At 38.8% G+C, this 16659-nt stretch overlaps 1 protein-coding gene across 1 annotated transcript; it reads right to left on the reverse strand.

The window, feature by feature from the left end:
- Window positions 1-482: 482 nt before the first annotated feature.
- Window positions 483-14677, reverse strand: LOC119418839. Its single transcript, XM_037686132.1, has 11 exons — window positions 14552-14677; window positions 13624-13769; window positions 13288-13369; window positions 12100-12235; window positions 11414-11616; window positions 11197-11333; window positions 9728-9869; window positions 9191-9475; window positions 7943-9112; window positions 5340-6109; window positions 483-2193 (listed from the first exon to the last, which is right to left on the reverse strand). Exons 1-11 carry the CDS (start codon window positions 14675-14677, stop codon window positions 1119-1121), a joined length of 4272 nt encoding a protein of 1423 aa, XP_037542060.1. The 3' UTR covers window positions 483-1118.
- Between the last annotated feature and the right edge of the window lie 1982 nt (window positions 14678-16659).

Consider the following 16659-nt stretch of genomic DNA (forward strand, 5'->3'; position numbering starts at 1 on the left):
AAGACGGTGGCAATGAAATGTAAAATAAATATCCTGATCGAGATCCTAACTCTCAGTCAGGTTCTTAAAAACAGGGTGGATAAACAGAAGCCAGTAAACATCAAAACCAAGTCACCATCAGTTAAGAACTGCCTGGAAGTTGAAGCATGCCAGAGAATTGCAAAAATTCTGAAGGATCAACACAAAATGAATTTTTCACAAATTAAAAAAAAAAAAAAAAAAACTTTTGCAACTCATGATTTTTTTATTATCATTATTACTATTATACCATGGAATCATGTTACAGCCATTAAACATATATTCTCACTGCCAGAAGTTTGGGCAAATATAATTTCTGAAAAGCCAATGCTCAGAAAAGTTTTTTTTTTTTTTTGGAAGACTATACTTTCTTTAAGTAGAGGCCAACACACGTCTGCCAGTGATGGGTTTAATTTCAAGTACTGACATTATGTTAATTCATTATGGACGATGTCAGCGACCCTCTGCACACAGTCATCAGCAACCAGAGGAGACTGCTCCTCCCTAAATGCACCCTTAAGACTGATAAAACTCCTTTGTCCCTCGTGCCATCCGACTGTACATCTTCTCACTGGGGGGGGGTTAACAGGAAGATAGAGGATGGGAAGGAGCAACAGTCACCTCCACCTTAAAACTGCCAGTAACTGTTTTAGTATTATTTACTGTTAAATCTGTATACGTGTACATTATTTTACTTTACATTATTTATACTTAGTCACTTTTCGGCTGTGCGCTGCTGCTGTCCCTTTTTTTTTCTATCACCTGTACAGTGCTGCTGGAATTTTAATTTCCCTGAAGGACTCTTTCCAAGGAATCAATAAAAGGTCTATCTAATCTCATTTAAACTCAGTTGACGAGGAACAATTGTGGAGAAACAGTTTTTTGTTTTTACTTAAAATGATCAAATCATAAAATATAAACTAAATAAGATCAATACCAAAAGGTCTGACATTTTCTTTTCAAATTCTATCAAATTATATTTTAGCATTGCTTTTTGTAATTGACAGAATAAGTGCCGTGGATTCTGGTAGAAGCTCCTGTTCACAAACAAAATAATAAAGTGGCTTTTCATGGAAAAGGGTGCTTTATAATACCTCCATCTAAGTGTCATCGTCAGAATCAAAACCAAAGAGGGACGAGCACGTGTTGAGCGCTTGGTGTTTCTGGAATTCTTCCAAGGAGCTGAAGAAGACGAGACATTTGTCACAACGCCGTCTGACGATTGGTTCTGGGACAACAATCTTCTGCTGCCCTTTTTTCACCTCTTCATTCTTTTTCTTATACCGGTTGTAAGTGTGTTTTGGGGCCAAGGGCTCATCAGTGAACCTCCTCTTGCGCATCGAGAGCACAGATTCATCAAGGTACAGGGAAGGTGGAGGGCGGACGAAGTGCTTTTTCACAAACTGTGCGTAGGCGGGATCTTCAGGCTTGAAACTTTTGTGTTCGGTGATGTGCGGCTCTGCTATGATCTGGACTCCCTGAGCCAAGGTGGTAATTTCTTCAGGATTTTTGACATTTAGGACGTCCCAGTTCCGAGGTTTTTTCCCACCTTTCGTCTTGGAAGAGGTTTGAACAGCAGCGTGCGCCATGAACAGGAGGTCCTCCTCCACTGTTCTCGTTGCCTCATTTCCATTTATGGTTGGCTTAATATCCACGTGCTCATCACTGACCTTTTCTGCTGAACCATCATCGTGCATAAACAAATACTGACTTTTGTCTGGGATACTTATTGCACTACCCTCAGCTTCCATTTTAATCTGAACTTCAGAGATGTTTGTTTCACAACTTTCATATCCAGTTTTAATCAACTCTGTGTGAAAAACTGGATTTTTTTTATTCTGAAGCCAAATCTCCTCCACCTTTACTCTCTGCTTCCAAGGAGCTTCTTCACTTTCCTTTTTCTGATTACTGGCTCCCGACTCCAGCTCATCTTTCTGCGGCACTGGAATGTAGTGCCTCCATTCGTGGTCATAAAGACATTGTACGTTTGCGAAAAGCTTCTCACAGTTTGGATATTGACAGCAAAGCCTTAAGGGCTGGTGGGTAGCGATGTGGTTCCTAAAATCCTGCTGCACTAAAAAGCGCTGTTCACACTCTAGCTGGTAGCAGAAGAGAGGAAGAGCAAAGTTGTGGAGCTTCATGTGGTCCTTGTACTGCTGAAGAATGTGTATCTCCCTGTGAGAGGAGAGCAAACATGTTAGGATAAACTGTGCCTTTTAAGAAGTATACTATTTTACAGATACCAATTTACAGCTCTACAAGTTTTAAACCAGCGCTTCATCTGAGCCGGATCCTGCCAGAACGGAATCAGGTAATGCTCTTATTTTGGCAGGGTGTGTTCCGGCAACGGTTTGCTCAGATCCGGTAACTCACATCTCTGCCCCTAAAAGTCCAAAGTTATCGTGCATTTTTATTAAAAAAACTCAATATAATTAAACAGCATGACAAAATTGAAAATCAGTTTTATAGTTTAAATGGGTCATTAATAAAATTTTGATTATTAAAAATACGAGAAATGTTTGATGTGTATTATTCACATTACATCACTTATCAAAACAACAGCGCTAATTTGCAAAAAATAACAGCAATCAAAATGTCGAGAAGACATTAATGGATGGATTGTCCTTACTTGGACAACCAAAAATTGAAGCACCCGAAGGCAGTGGCAATCGAGATTGGAGCAGGAGCAACAACGTGCAGAACTGAATTCAGCGGAAGACGGTCCAGTTCGGAACCATTCAGATTGATCTAAAAAAGTTAAATCTGGTCCTCTGGACATTCAAAAAAACAAAACAAAGCAAATCAAAAAAAAAAAAAAAAAAAAAGTAGAAACGTTTCGTCTCTCATCCGAGAGACTTCCTCAGTCTGAGGAGCTGTATTCAGCTCAGTCTCTTAAATATTCAGATTGAATTTGTGGAATGTGCCAGAGAACTGGAGCAGCTGTGATCAGGACTGTGTACTCTCAGCACACATGAAAAAGGGAAATAATCTTGGAGAAGCTGTGAGCTCGACTTTTGGCGTAAAGGATTAATTCGGCAGTTTTGAAGTTTCCATCAGAGGAATATACCAGCGAGACTTTTAAGGCAGAAAACAGCAATTCACGAGTTCCGCCTGACCCAAACTGTGGCCATGATGGCGGACTCATCTCAACTCCTCCTGGCATGTCATGAAAACAACAAAGATGCTTTGTCTGTCTCCTCACCCCTCCCTTCACCAAGGCCGTGGACATGTGACAGAACCTCAACCGAGCTGATGATGAACGTCACCTCTTATCTGGACAATGGCTGAGAGGGGGGGCTCTGGACTATGCTACGACTTTCCCTTAAAAATTCAATGTCTTCACCGGCTATATGTTCATGTAGAACGTGTTTATGTTGCTTTGCCGTGGGAGGTTTTTTTGATGCCTCAAATCGTGCCCTGTCTAGTGTAGTGAACCTAACCTGATGTCAAAACTAAGCCTAAGGTCAAAACCCTTGACCTTAAGAAGCTTGTGGGACAGAAACTGTCATTTCATTGATCTGCATCCAGAAATACAGTTTGACCCATCCTGAGACTTTCTTTCTTGAATTAATCAAGTAGAAATGACAATTCTCTATGATCATTACTATTTTACAAATGTTTTGATAATCAAATTGTGTTAGTTCAAACAATATTTACAGGTTGAAGAGAACTACTCATTTTTATCTACTTAAACAGCAGTAATGATTTTTATTCCTCATTCAAAGAAGAAATCAGGGTAATATGCATTTCTTGATTTTTCTGTCTTCAATGAGCAAATTTGTAAGTGTGTTAAAGTTCAGGTTTCGGTCAACTAAGAAGTTTACTGAAAAGAAATGTCATGTTTAACTTTTACAGCAAGATACTGAGTAGAGACTCCACGAAGTCTGGTTTTCTCCAATAATCTTTCTGTCTGTTTTAAACAATCTTAATCTCTATCCTTGACTTTCCATAACACCTTACATCACAAACCACACCTCTGTTCTGGTCCATCCACGAATCAGAAAGCTCTCAAATGAACCGGAAGTATAGCCCGTTTAAATGTGGCGACTTCCCAGTTCAACATTTGGAAGTTTTTCAGAGCTTGAAAGAGTTTCCTGGAGAAGAGTTAAAGAGTTTAACTCTCTGAAGAGAGTTAAAGAGTTTGGGAGTTCTTGGATGCAAACGCAGGCATTCAGGAGGCTTCTATTAGAATCAAGCTGAACCAAGAGACGATTGTGGGAATTATAACTTCTGTTTGGATAACTTCACACGACTCCTAAGGTTCTTAGCTGTCCTCCCGGAGACGCTGAAAGAGTCAAAAGGAGAACTCTACACCGACGCTGATTCTATCATCTGCAAGGTAAAAGTTCTATTTCGACCAAGCGTACCGTTGGCCAAGCTGATTTTCCAAAGAGCGTGTTGTTCTGGTACTACAGATAAATTCCCTCACACATCTCTCTGTAAGATAAATCTCCATTTTCCATCTTTAAACTCTCCTTTCTGCTAGAAAATTAATCCAGATGTTTTCATTAATGTCTGTGGTGAAGCAACGGAAAATCATGGCCGTATGGTTTTCCTGTTTGTAAAACTGATTAATTGATGTCTGCCGTTTTAGCTGAAAAGTGAAAACAATCGCCGTATTGTTCTCACTTCCTGTAAAACTATGCTGTTGTTATTTTCATATTTTGCCAAATTAATGTAAATGTTTGATGTTAAACTTTGATTCTGTAAATAAATGACCGCATTCATTTTGATGGGTCAAAGATAAATAACGTCTCTCGTTACATTTCTGTTAAATTCAATGCATGATGTTTACACAGTCCAGAAAAATGAAGAACCCGTTTAATGTATGAATATATCTCAGCATCTGTTCATACTACACTAGGACACGGCGTGAGATCTTTTTTTATACCGTCTCTCCTCGTGTTTTCTTCCCTTTTCTCATCTAAGAAAAATATTATTCTGAATAAGAATAAGAAGGCCGCGCTTTTTATAGTAGCAGCTTTGTGCACTCCGCCCATCTTTCGGACGACTGTACGTACATGTTCTCGTTGTATCTCGGTGCAATGACAAAGTTTATTCTGATTCTGATGCTTGACACAAGCGGAGCGGCATTATTCACACACAAGGAGAGAGCTGTTTAACAGCCTGTTAAAATACACCAACATGTAGGAAATGGCATCTACTTTATTCAAAATTTTCTGGGGGAGGACCCACAGGACCCCCGTACCTCCCCCCACTCCCCGTCCGCTATTTGCATTCCGGCATCGATCGGTTAATTCAAGCCCTGGTTTAATCTCTAGAAAACATTTGAAATAATGAGCAGTTCATGCTGTTCTTACCTGACACAAAAGCTGCACTTGTGTTTGGCCCAAACGAAAACCTTCTCTAGCACATCGTCTTCATCGATATGGTTTTTGACGGCATGCTTCATCAGCGTGCTGCCGAGCTTTAAAAATACTTTGTCACAAGACACCGATGGACACAACTGATACGTTTTGTCCACACCAACACCATTTTCTCCTGCAGGCACCGTCAACCCATCTTCTTCTGTCTCCATCAACGATACATCTTTTATTATCACCAGATCTTTTGTAATGACGATCTGCTCATCCTTTACATCTATTTGGTCTTCCTTTGTAGTTGTGTCCACGTTTTTGCCTTTTTTGCCAAGCAAACCACACCTCTTTATGAGGGTTCGGACGTTCCTGATGATGCGTTCATTTCTGCTAAGACTCCTTTTTTTATTGCCTTTGGGTTTCTTTTCAGAGGTTTTTTGTTTTGAATCAGAGTTATGATTTTCAACCTGAGGACCGCACTCTTTTTCCACAATTCCATTTGCAGGTGGAGTTTCCTCTGCGGACTTCTCGCAGTGCTTCTGTTTGCGCATTTCATCAATGTGGTCCAAAATGTGCTTTTTGGCCAAATGAAACTGTTTGAAGTGTTTTCCACAGAGTATGCATCTTAATCTTGTCTTCTTTAGATGAGCGAGTGCGTGCCTCATGACATTCAAACCCTTATAGGTTTTATTGCATAACTTGCAGGAGTGCGTTAAATGTCCGTACTGTTGAGTGCGAAGTACTCTCTCTCTCCATGGTACGCAGGTTTTTCCCTGATAAAACAAAAGGCAAAGAACATACTTGAGGTGTAACAGAACTGTAGAAGAAAAGAACTGAGCACAACTTACAAGTGGAAAAATACAAATTCATAGAATGGATTAATATTAATTACCCCACACTCAGACGTTTTGGCCATTTATTCTAACTCTTATCTGACAAATTCAACTTGACCAGTTTTCTGTTGAACTGCAGAAAACCTATATAAACATTTTTCTTAATTTCTCAGAAAAATACGGTAGTCCCTCGCTACTTCGCGGTTCGACTTTCACGGACTTGCTTTTTTGCGGTTTTTCAAAGTACAATTGTAAGCAAGGAAAAAAAAAAACTGTACACGACACGATTGTCAACTTTAATATTACTCGTGTGATTGGGACAGTACTGGATACTGTACAGTATAAAGTTTACGAAAAAATAAAATACCTCGGACAGGCGCCGTCATTTTGTTGTTTTCACTCAATAAGCCTACACTATCCCCACTCATAACTACATTTCCCAGAAGCCAACAGTGCACCACTCAGAAGTCCTTTTGCCTTCTGTTGAAATACATAGAGGGAAAGTTTTGATCTGATCCCCCAAAAAAGTTTTGTGTTTATTCATAAAGTGATTTTGGCGCCCAGCGGATGCAGAGAGCCACACAGAACCCACCGGGAACCAGACCAGAACCGGCTCTCCAGACTCATTGGTCAATCTGAATGCTGCTTGCCGGCCAACAAGAATTTCTGAGAGGGGAGGCTCCACACGTCGGTCTGGTGTTCTCTCCGAAACTCACCGGGACTTCCCCCATCCAGATTTGGACTCAATCGGACCACCGTCTGGTTCTGTGCTGGACATCTGAAGGTCTGGATACCTCCAAAATGCGTTTCGGTGCTCAAGGGCTTCACAGAGGCAACCAGAACCGGATCTCCAGACTCACTGATCAATCTGAGAGCTGCTTGTCAGCCCACGAGGACTTCAAAGTGGGGTGGCGCCGACCGTAGGTCCGGCGTTCTCTCCGGAGCCCACCGGGACTACCCCGAGCCAGACAGCCGACCAGAACCAGCAGGGTAGGTCTACCAAAACGGAACCGAGTTGGACCAGGACCAAGCTGCTGTTGTTCTGCAGAGCTGATGAGTAAACTATAGTAACATGTGTTGTTAAAATTATGTAGGTTTAAGCGTTTAGAACATTGCAAGAGTGTGGGAAGGATTTCTAAAATTTTAAAATTATATACATAAATATACTAAAATAAATATAACATCCCTACTGCATGGATTTTCACTTATTGGGGGGGGGGGGGGGGAGGGGGGTCTGGAATGTAACCCCCACAATAAACGAGGAACTACTGTAATACTGTTCATAGTAAACTACCGACTAGTTAATCTATTTCCAGCACTTCACCAGGTTTCAAACCCTGTTGTTCTCAACAGAGCTTATATTTACCGTAAACATTCAATTTTCATCATGATCTCTCTGCTAATGCTCCTCATCTTGCTTTGAAAATATTTCTACATAAAAATAAACTATTTGAGATAAGCAAAGCTTCTTTCCACATTCCTTTAAGTTATGACCAGTGATGTTTAAACCGGTCACTGTTCCGAACCCGAGGCTTCAGGTAGAACAGCAGCTTTCTTGACCCGACTTTATGTTCTCAAACATTATCAAAATGTGCTGCAAGCTCTGCGTCTTAATGTTTTAAAAGCTTATCAGGCTGCAATTTTCAAATCGCAACAAATCTGATCAGTTCAAAATCAGACATACCACAACTAAAAGCAAATGACCAAATATCAGATGTTTGATTAGGTTATAAACTGTGTAATTATGTTAACTCAAAGATTTTGCCAACTTACCTGAGTTTTTGGTACTCTAGTTTCCTCTTCTGGCTTGGGCTTCTGTTCTGTAGCGCCGTTAATCTCATCCGATGCATTTGATTCTGGGGGCTGTGGTTTCTCGTCAGTGTTTTTGGATCGAAGGGAGTAACTGTGAAACACCTCTACTGGATTATCAATGATCTCTAAAAGTTGACCATCAAGCTCCAAGTTGGATTCAGCAGCGGGAACAGCTGATGTGCCCTGACTCGGGGGATCTTCACAAGATTTAGCTTCCAACTTTGTCTGTGATTTCTCTTGTGTGAGCTCACTCTGACCGCTGCCACAAACCAAGCTTGTGTCTTCTCCGTTTTCCTTTTCAGGGTCACTCAGATGCTCAAGTTCATTCTCTTTCTCTCCACTTTTGTTTTCAAGTTTAACATCCTTATAAAGCACATTCGGCTCAGTGTCTTCAGTGTCCGTTTTTGACTCCACTCCAGACGATTCCTCTGAAAGGTATATTTCATTATCAGGGAAGGAGAGCTCTAGTTTTGCAAAAGGTTTCCTTCCCCGCGTTTCGTCTCCAACGATTATTCTTTTCAATTTAACGATCTGCATTTGTTCCAGCCTTGGGAGGCCTTGCAACCATCTCGTTTTCCGACCGTTCTTTTTGAGAATTTGGCTCTTAACACATCTAGACAAGTATTCTCTTTTGTGGCTTAGCGGGAACTTAATAGAGGCAGAATTCTCTGTGTTAGTGTGATTTTGTCTCAGTGAGTACATAGGTTTACTCCCCACAGAGGCAGCTTTAGCTTTACATTTGAACTCTGGATCATTATCGAGGTCGAACTCATCATCAGACAAGGATTGTATTTTCTCTCTGAGCCTATTCCTCCATTTTCTGCTCTTTAGAGAATTGTTAGGTACAACACACTTTCTTCCAACTCCATCTACAGTTTGCTTTTGAGCGTTGTCCTGTTGAACGAATGCTGTTCTTCGAGTGCAGTGGCATGAAGTGGAACTTACAGTGCACGACTCCTCAGTACAGCTATTTAGTATGGGCTCTTCATTGTATGCCTTTTCCTCTTCTTCTTTTATCTCACTGAGTACAGTGTCCTTCACAATGTTGTCACTCATCAACTCCAAACAATGAGTCCTGAGAGTGAAAAGGTTCCAAAATTCAGGGTCGAAACACAGGCGCTCCTTGAGCATCTGGAAAAAAGAAAAAAAAAACAATAATGAAATGGCATGTTACAAGTCATAAGGCGATCCCATCTATATTATTGTTACCTGCAGAATATGAAAGCGAACACTGGTCGGGACAGGGTTATTATGAGGATGTGGCTCCTGATCGGGATGCATATAAAGCAGGCAGACAGTTCGGTACACCTCAAGGCTTCGTTCCTGGCAAAAAACAAGCAGGGCACACGCTCGACAAATCTCCAGGTCACGAGGCAGCAGGAAGGCGATTGTTTTGCAGACCAGTGACTGGGTTACAGAGTCAGCCTGCTCATCACACAGCTGTAAGGCCCTGGCACAGAGCTCCACGCAGACCTGGACCCCTTCAGAGCCCAGCTATTCCAAAAGAGAAAACAATGAATTTTCAAAAGTGAAAGTGTGCATAAAAGAATAAAAATGGTAAGGTAATATTTTTAAGTATATTTTAGTGTGAAGCATAAAAACAAAGTTAAGTGTCAAGTACTGTACATCTTTGAAAAAACTTTTCATTCAATGTCTAAAGGAAAAGAAAACCTACTTGCTAGTAAATGGTCTGTGACGTAGTTATAAAAACTGTGCAGAGTACAGTTTTTGTGCAGGGGTTCTCACCTCTGTGGTAACCAGTTTGATGAAAGGGAATATGGCTCTGACATTGGTAACACATGAAGCCAGCTGCAAGCACTCGGATAGGAAACCTTGTCGGGACGGATGGGCCCGAAGATACAACCTACTCCAGATGAAAACCAGGTCCCTGCAACAAATAAATTGATAAATAAATTTAGTATTGCCTGGACTAAATTATTTTTTGGACATCTTAAGAACAGGTGGAGGCATGTAAAACATTTTGCAGGGAAAAAAATGATGGCTGCAGGATGTTCTATAAGAAGTTAAAGTAAATGGGCAGTGTGGTGGTCTGGGCAATGTCTTGGAAACACTGAGACCTTTGCATTCTGCAAAATAACGCTGGTACAACATAAAACGTTTTGGTAATGGTTGGAAACAACATGAGACAACTTCTAGGACTATTTGGTACCCACAGGAAAACTTGTGAGTTCTTGTAGGGTCAATGTTTGAAATAGGAACTACCGGTAATCCGACAGAATGCTGGTGACTTAATATGTCCCAATTCTAATTTACAAAATCTCAAAATATCTGTTCAAACGTAAGTTTACTGTGTCCAAATACTTATTTTAAACATCTTCAGTTAATCCAAAATGCTGCTGCCAGAATCTAACTGGAGTTAGTAAGAGACCATATCCAGAATTGAAATCAAAATCTTACTTCTAACCTACAAAGTTCTCAACAACCTAGCTCCATCTTATTGTTCCATATTTTCCCAACAGAGCAATTCGCTCTTAGACTGCAGGCTTACTCGCTGTTCCTATAGTTTCCAAAAGCAGAATGGGAGGAAGATCTTTCAGTTATCAGGCTCCTCTCTTGTGGAACCAACTTCCAGTTTCTGTCCGTGAGGCTGACACATTGTCCAGTTTTAAAACTGGGCTTAAGACTTTCCTTTTTGATCAATCCTATAGTTAGGGTTGGCTTGTCATGCTGTCTTAAGCTTAGACTACTAGAGGACAAATTGATCTAATTTCCTTAAATTAAATAGTTTTTATTTGATACTATTTCAATCTTAACATGTGATTCTTGACCTGCCATTGTGTATCTGTTCCTCTCAAACTCAGTCGGTCGAAGCAGATGACCACTTGTCCTGAGCCTGGTTATGCTAAAGGTTTCTTCCTTTCCACTGTCGCCTTCCTGCTTGCTCAAGATGAGAGTTCTGTGATGGAGCTAAATTCAAAATAGTCTGCTCCTCAGATAAATAGTGTTAACTTATTTTTTATATATGAACGTTTCTGTTCAGTGCCCTGAGATGACTTCTGTTGTGACTTGGCGCTATATAAATAAACTGAATTGAAATTGAATTGTATCCAAAATCCTAAAATCCCCCCCCTTAAAAACACATTTAACTATAACATAAAATTATTACAGATTCACATTAAAAATCAACATCAAGCGTACAATTGCTCTAAATAAGAAATGTTGTAATGCACTATACCTCTAAAAATGTTACTTACCAGATGTAATACATGTCCCCATTATTTAACTGCCGAGTGAGAAACGTTTTGCACAATGACAACAAAAGTTCATCTTTCTCCACACTTTCTGTGTTGCAGATGATCTCCACTGCATCACGGCCATCGAGTTCTGCCATCTGAGGAACAATATTTCATTAATAACAAGCAAATAATTTCACCAATCCTTTCTTTACTTGTCATGCTCTTCTTATCTTACTTCTTTCTGGAGGTTTTCATATAGTGAGGCCTTGTAAAGGCAGGTCAGGTAGGCCTGATGGAAGTACAGATGCTTTCCAGTTTCAGGATTTTCCAGACAGCATTTAGCCAGAGCCATGGCCTCCTGTAATCGTTCACAGGCTTGCATATACCGAACCCGCAGCTCCAAAAATATTGGCAATTCTGAACTCAAGTAGCTCTCAACTGTGAAAGAGAAAATTAAACATTAAGAGGGTATTTCCATTGTGACTGCAAGTAATAAAAAAGTGATATTGCCATCATTAAAAAACACTTACTTTGTTATAATAAACCGTAAATGTTATTTTTAAACGTAAATGTGCTTGATAAAATTATTCTTTAAATATATATATTTTGCTTACACTTGAAATCATGAGAAACACAATTTACATGTTTGTTAAAAAAAAAAAAAACAAGACTGCTACAATAAATAAAAATGGGATTTTTTTTTTAAAGAACATATCTAAATTCATTATAAATGTTCAACAAATGGCACAAAACTTAACAATTTAGGCTGATAGTTCAGCAGTGGATAAACGTGAAATGAAAATAACCAGCACCACCATCCCACAGATCTGTGTGTAACACAAATCTGTAACTATCAACCAACAAAATAAACAGCCAAACTCCAGGAGTTCCACCAACAATTAGCTTTAGATAGATACTTACTCTCATTTGGTGGCAATTCTGCCTCTTTCAGAATTCCTTGCAACACTGGATTCTCCCATGGACCTCCTCCTTTGATAATCTGCTTCATGTGCTGAAGGTAGATGTTCCTGTATCTCAGGAGTTTAGAGTGGCATTCCTGAAAAAAAAAAAAAAAAAAAGTCAGTAAATTAAAATCTTCTTTAAGGTTTAGCCAATATTTTTTGTAACATTGAATAGTAAGTTTAAGAGTGATCCACAATGACTTTGTAACATAAAATTACAAACATTAGAAATTGTCATCCTAAATCTTTGAGATCAGTTTTGTTGCTGCAGTTTCTTTTGCTGGATGCTCTGCTTCTGCATGTTGTAATTATATATATATATATATATATATATATATATATATATATATATTTTATTTTATTTTTTTTTAAACTAAGGCTACATTTACACTGCAGGCAAAATGGTCCAAATAATATTTGTCCTCCTCATGCATGAGATTTTTTCCCCGTTTTATGAAAGTCTGAACATGTCAAATTAATTGTTTTCAACTCCAATACCAGTCTTTTTCATGTGGTAATCAGAAACATATCCCATGTTTGCAAAGCGATCTCCATCTGAACGGTCATGTCACATTTCATCTGCCTTTTACATCAATGACATATGGATATGCGGAATGAGCCAACTATAATATTTATACCACCCTTGTGCAGTTTAAATCTTAAAACTCTGCACATCTTCAGCTACAGAACAAGAGTCCAGTTGCTTCAGGGTTTTTTTTCTTTTAATTTACCATGTCTTGAATGACTGCAAATCTACAGCAAAATATGATACAAACACTGGTGTTGGACTATAATGATACGTCGTGCCCGTTCCAAAAATACGACGTTGCACCAGAGTAACCAACAAAGGGCAAGATCAAATGCAAATACCAGACAAAACAATCATGTTAGATAATAATTTAAAGGTCCTGACTGCACAACCACTTCAGAATTGATACAATCCAACACCTGTAGTATTCATATTTAAATTCCACAAAGCGTGTGAGCTCGCTGCAGGGCCATAGAGTTCTTGCTGGAGTTTGATAACAGTCGCACTTTAAAAAATTATGACCGACCACAAAAAATAATAATAATTCTGATTTGAGTATTAAGACATTAGTGTGTGAACGTAGCCTATGGAATAGGACATTTGCTTAGCTGTAGTCACCTGAAAAGAATCAAGCATGTCTTTTAAAGGCTCTTCCACAAACTCCTCCTTGCTGAAAAATAGCATCAGCTCGAAGAAGCTCCTGCAAGACAAGTAGAGGAACATACAGTAAGTCTAGGTAAAAACAAAAGAAAGCATCCTAAAGCAATTAAAACAGCCGCTTCAGTCTTGGTTTATGATTTCTCATAAGATCAACAAAGAACAATACTGTAGCTCCAAACGTGGATCCTAAAAGCAGCATATTCTTGTGCTGCAGTTCATGTGAACACTTCATTTCAAGTGACAAGTGAACAATGACTGTTGGAGATAGTGACTCAGAAGAAGGAAAGCACTCACAAGGCCAGACTGCTGAGGACATATTGAACGTGCTGGCAGTCGTTGGGAAAGGCAGCCGTGGCTTTTGTAAAATTAGAGAGTGCAGTCCGCAGCACCTTGAGCTGAGGGAGAGGAACCTGCCACTGACCGGTGTACTCCTCCACAAGCTGTGAAACAAGAGCAAAACTAAATTAGAGCAGATCAAAAACATTCAAATAGTAATAGTCCATCTTCTGTTGTGTTGCAAGCTCCACAACAGCCTGTGACAGATCGTAACACTTTATATAAGCAACAGACAATAGAGTTCAGGATACTGTGAGAAAAAAAATATAAGAGGAAAGGTGCAGCTACAGTTGGCATTAAAAGCTTCTACTTACATAATGCTCGTGATATCTGCTTATTATTGCAAAGACAGTAAAATAATCACCAGAAACATATGAAGCAGTGCTGTCAAAGTATAAAATCTTCAGCACTGTAAGGTCGTTGTGTTAACAATACAAAAGTAAATGCATCTCGTATTCTTTTTATTTTAATTTATTTATTTTTGAATAAAAAGCTTCACCTATAACCTTTCAACATATTAACAAAACCAGTTCGTTAATTTAAATATGTAATACATTTAAAAAAAACAACGTATTTATAGAATTCTTCCTTGTCTAGACTCAAATCATCGCGTCTATTAGCTTAGCTTACCAAACAAAGCTACAATGGTTAGTGTAATTTAAAATGACAGATAATGAACATTGTTGTTACATTACATCACCAAACCAGAATTGGTATTGCATTATATCAAATGCAGGTGTTAATACACAGATGGCAAAAGTTTATGCCGCAATAACAGCACGAATAGTGCCAGACTGGAGGCTAATGTTAGCTGGAGAAGCTAGTAGCGTTAGCACTCAAGAAACAATGATTCTCTTATTCGCCTTTGAAAATGATTCTTACGTACCTCACAAAACTCAGAGCAGTACTCCTTACTGTTCAGAGAGGACTCGTTGCTGCAGTGTCTGAGACACAGAGCATCCAGGGCTGAATCAAGCCCGTCTGTTTCTAAATCGCTTTCGTTGTCCGCCATACTGTCTGCTGTATCCAGCGCATACTCACAGTTGCCAGGTTTGTTCCACAGCGTTCACCTATTCTTGCCTATTCTTACCCCATTATCTCCAATGAAGGAATCCCCAATCTGGCAACCAGTATGGATGTTACTGTATGGGTCTTTTATTTATTATTTTATGTTTTTATTTTCCCAGGAACATCTTAAAGAAATATAACTTTTCTTCAAATATGTAAGTGAAACGTCGAAATTAGTCAAACTTATGCAAAGGTGGTAGAAATGAAATGAACTACACTGAACAGCCTGGAACTAAAAATGCATCAGCATCTGATAACGTTATTTAGTTTTTTTTCCTCGTTTTTTAACAATTTTCTTTCATTTATTGTTCCCAATTTATATGTTTTCTTTTATGATTGTCTACTATTGCCATTGTTTTCCATTGCTGTCATCATTCTTTGTTAAAAACATATCTCTCTCAAACGAGCCATCGTGGCTCAATGCGATTACCTAGTATAAATAAAGGTTGAATGAAAAATAACACTATACGAAAGAGACACAGTTGCTTTATTCCTGTCTGATTCGTGTCAGGGTTTTGACTTAATATTGAGAACATTAAATGATGAGAAAAACGTGTTTCCTTGTTAGTTAGTTTTGTTTATAGGCAACATATTCTAATTAATTAAGGATCTACAAAATAAAAAAATAAAAAAAGGTAATACGACCTAATAAAAATATACACACGAGACAGATTTTTCATCAGCTTGTATTTATTAACTGACTAATTAAGCTATAATAAGCTAAACAAACAAAAAAAATGCCCAGGTCCATATCCGGTTATGGAAATGTGAAGGTCTCAGTTCTGCCTATAAACCAGAAGGGGGCGCCATCACATTGAATCACATAAAACAGTCAGGAGACTGAATAAATTATCAGTGAAATTTATTTTATTTTTTGTTATTCCTGTACAACTCTCTTCTTAAATACAGAAATAAAATATTCTGATATATTCTCTTATGAACAAATCGTTCAGACAGGGACACCCAGAAAGGACAGAGTGTACTGGTCACACTGATTTTTTATTTTTTTTAGATTATTACACACCTAGTCTTATTTCAGCGGTATACAGTAAAACCCTCACTCTTGACTCATCCACAAGACTTCCTTCAGCATATCATGAACACTCTTGAAGGCAGTAAAAAATAGAAGTACTATTCCAAGTATTTGAGTGGGAGTATTATAATGAGTATTTCTTCCTTGGTATATCTCACGTTCAGATGACCAGATGCTGGCTGTGGTGGGAGTTAAGATGGAAGGTTTCAAGGTAGATAAACAAAAAGATTAATGCATTAAGGAAAATGTGGAAATCACACAAAAGCACAAAGAAAAAGCCAGTTTCTTATAACATATAATGTGACATCAGAAAATTGTTAAAGCCGTTTCTTCAGTTTTTCATTCCAAGAAAGTATATACCAGCCCAAACTTAATTGCTTTTCTCTGACCAAACCAGAAATTGGTTTTGTTGCACTGACACATGTGAGGCAGTTTACGCTTTTGCATGGATCAGACAAGCAATACAAATGTATATATATATATATATATATATATATATTCATATTCATTCTTAAATGAGCATTTAAATAACATACCATACCAATAATAAATAATTTCCCTGGGAAATTAACACTGATTATCTGGGATTACACTGAAAAAGAGCTGATTTCTCAGCTGAGGCATCCGTCCTCTAAGAGTTCCTCAGCCCCTTCACATCTATCTTTAGTTACTGTATGTGCATTTGTGACAAGAGGTGATCGACTGTTCCTGGTGATCATTGCAGTTTGCAGAGATTTTCACGAGATGTCCTTGATTTCATAGCACAACTTGTACTTCTTTTTCTACTGCCACTAGATATTACTCAGCCCAGCAGTGCTCTCTTCTTGAGATGACTTTGCTGATGAACAACGGTAAAACAAAGCCCGTCTCTGTTTAAATCATTTATCTATAAC

The sequence above is a fragment of the Nematolebias whitei genome, chromosome 13 (assembly GCF_014905685.2).
Source record: "Nematolebias whitei isolate Nwh7 chromosome 13, NemWhi1, whole genome shotgun sequence".
NCBI classification, from domain to species: Eukaryota; Metazoa; Chordata; class Actinopteri; order Cyprinodontiformes; family Rivulidae; genus Nematolebias; species Nematolebias whitei.

Coding starts and splice junctions, on each gene's coding strand:
- LOC119418839 (XM_037686132.1), bottom strand. CDS start 14,677: ATGGCGGACAACGAAAGCGATTTAGAAACAGACGGGCTTGATTCAGCC. Junction 13,370..13,623: donor GTCCTCAGCAGTCTGGCCTT/GTGAGTGCTTTC, acceptor CTTGTCTTGCAG/GAGCTTCTTCGAGCTGATGC. Junction 12,236..13,287: donor ACATGCTTGATTCTTTTCAG/GTGACTACAGCT, acceptor TTTTTTTTTCAG/GAATGCCACTCTAAACTCCT.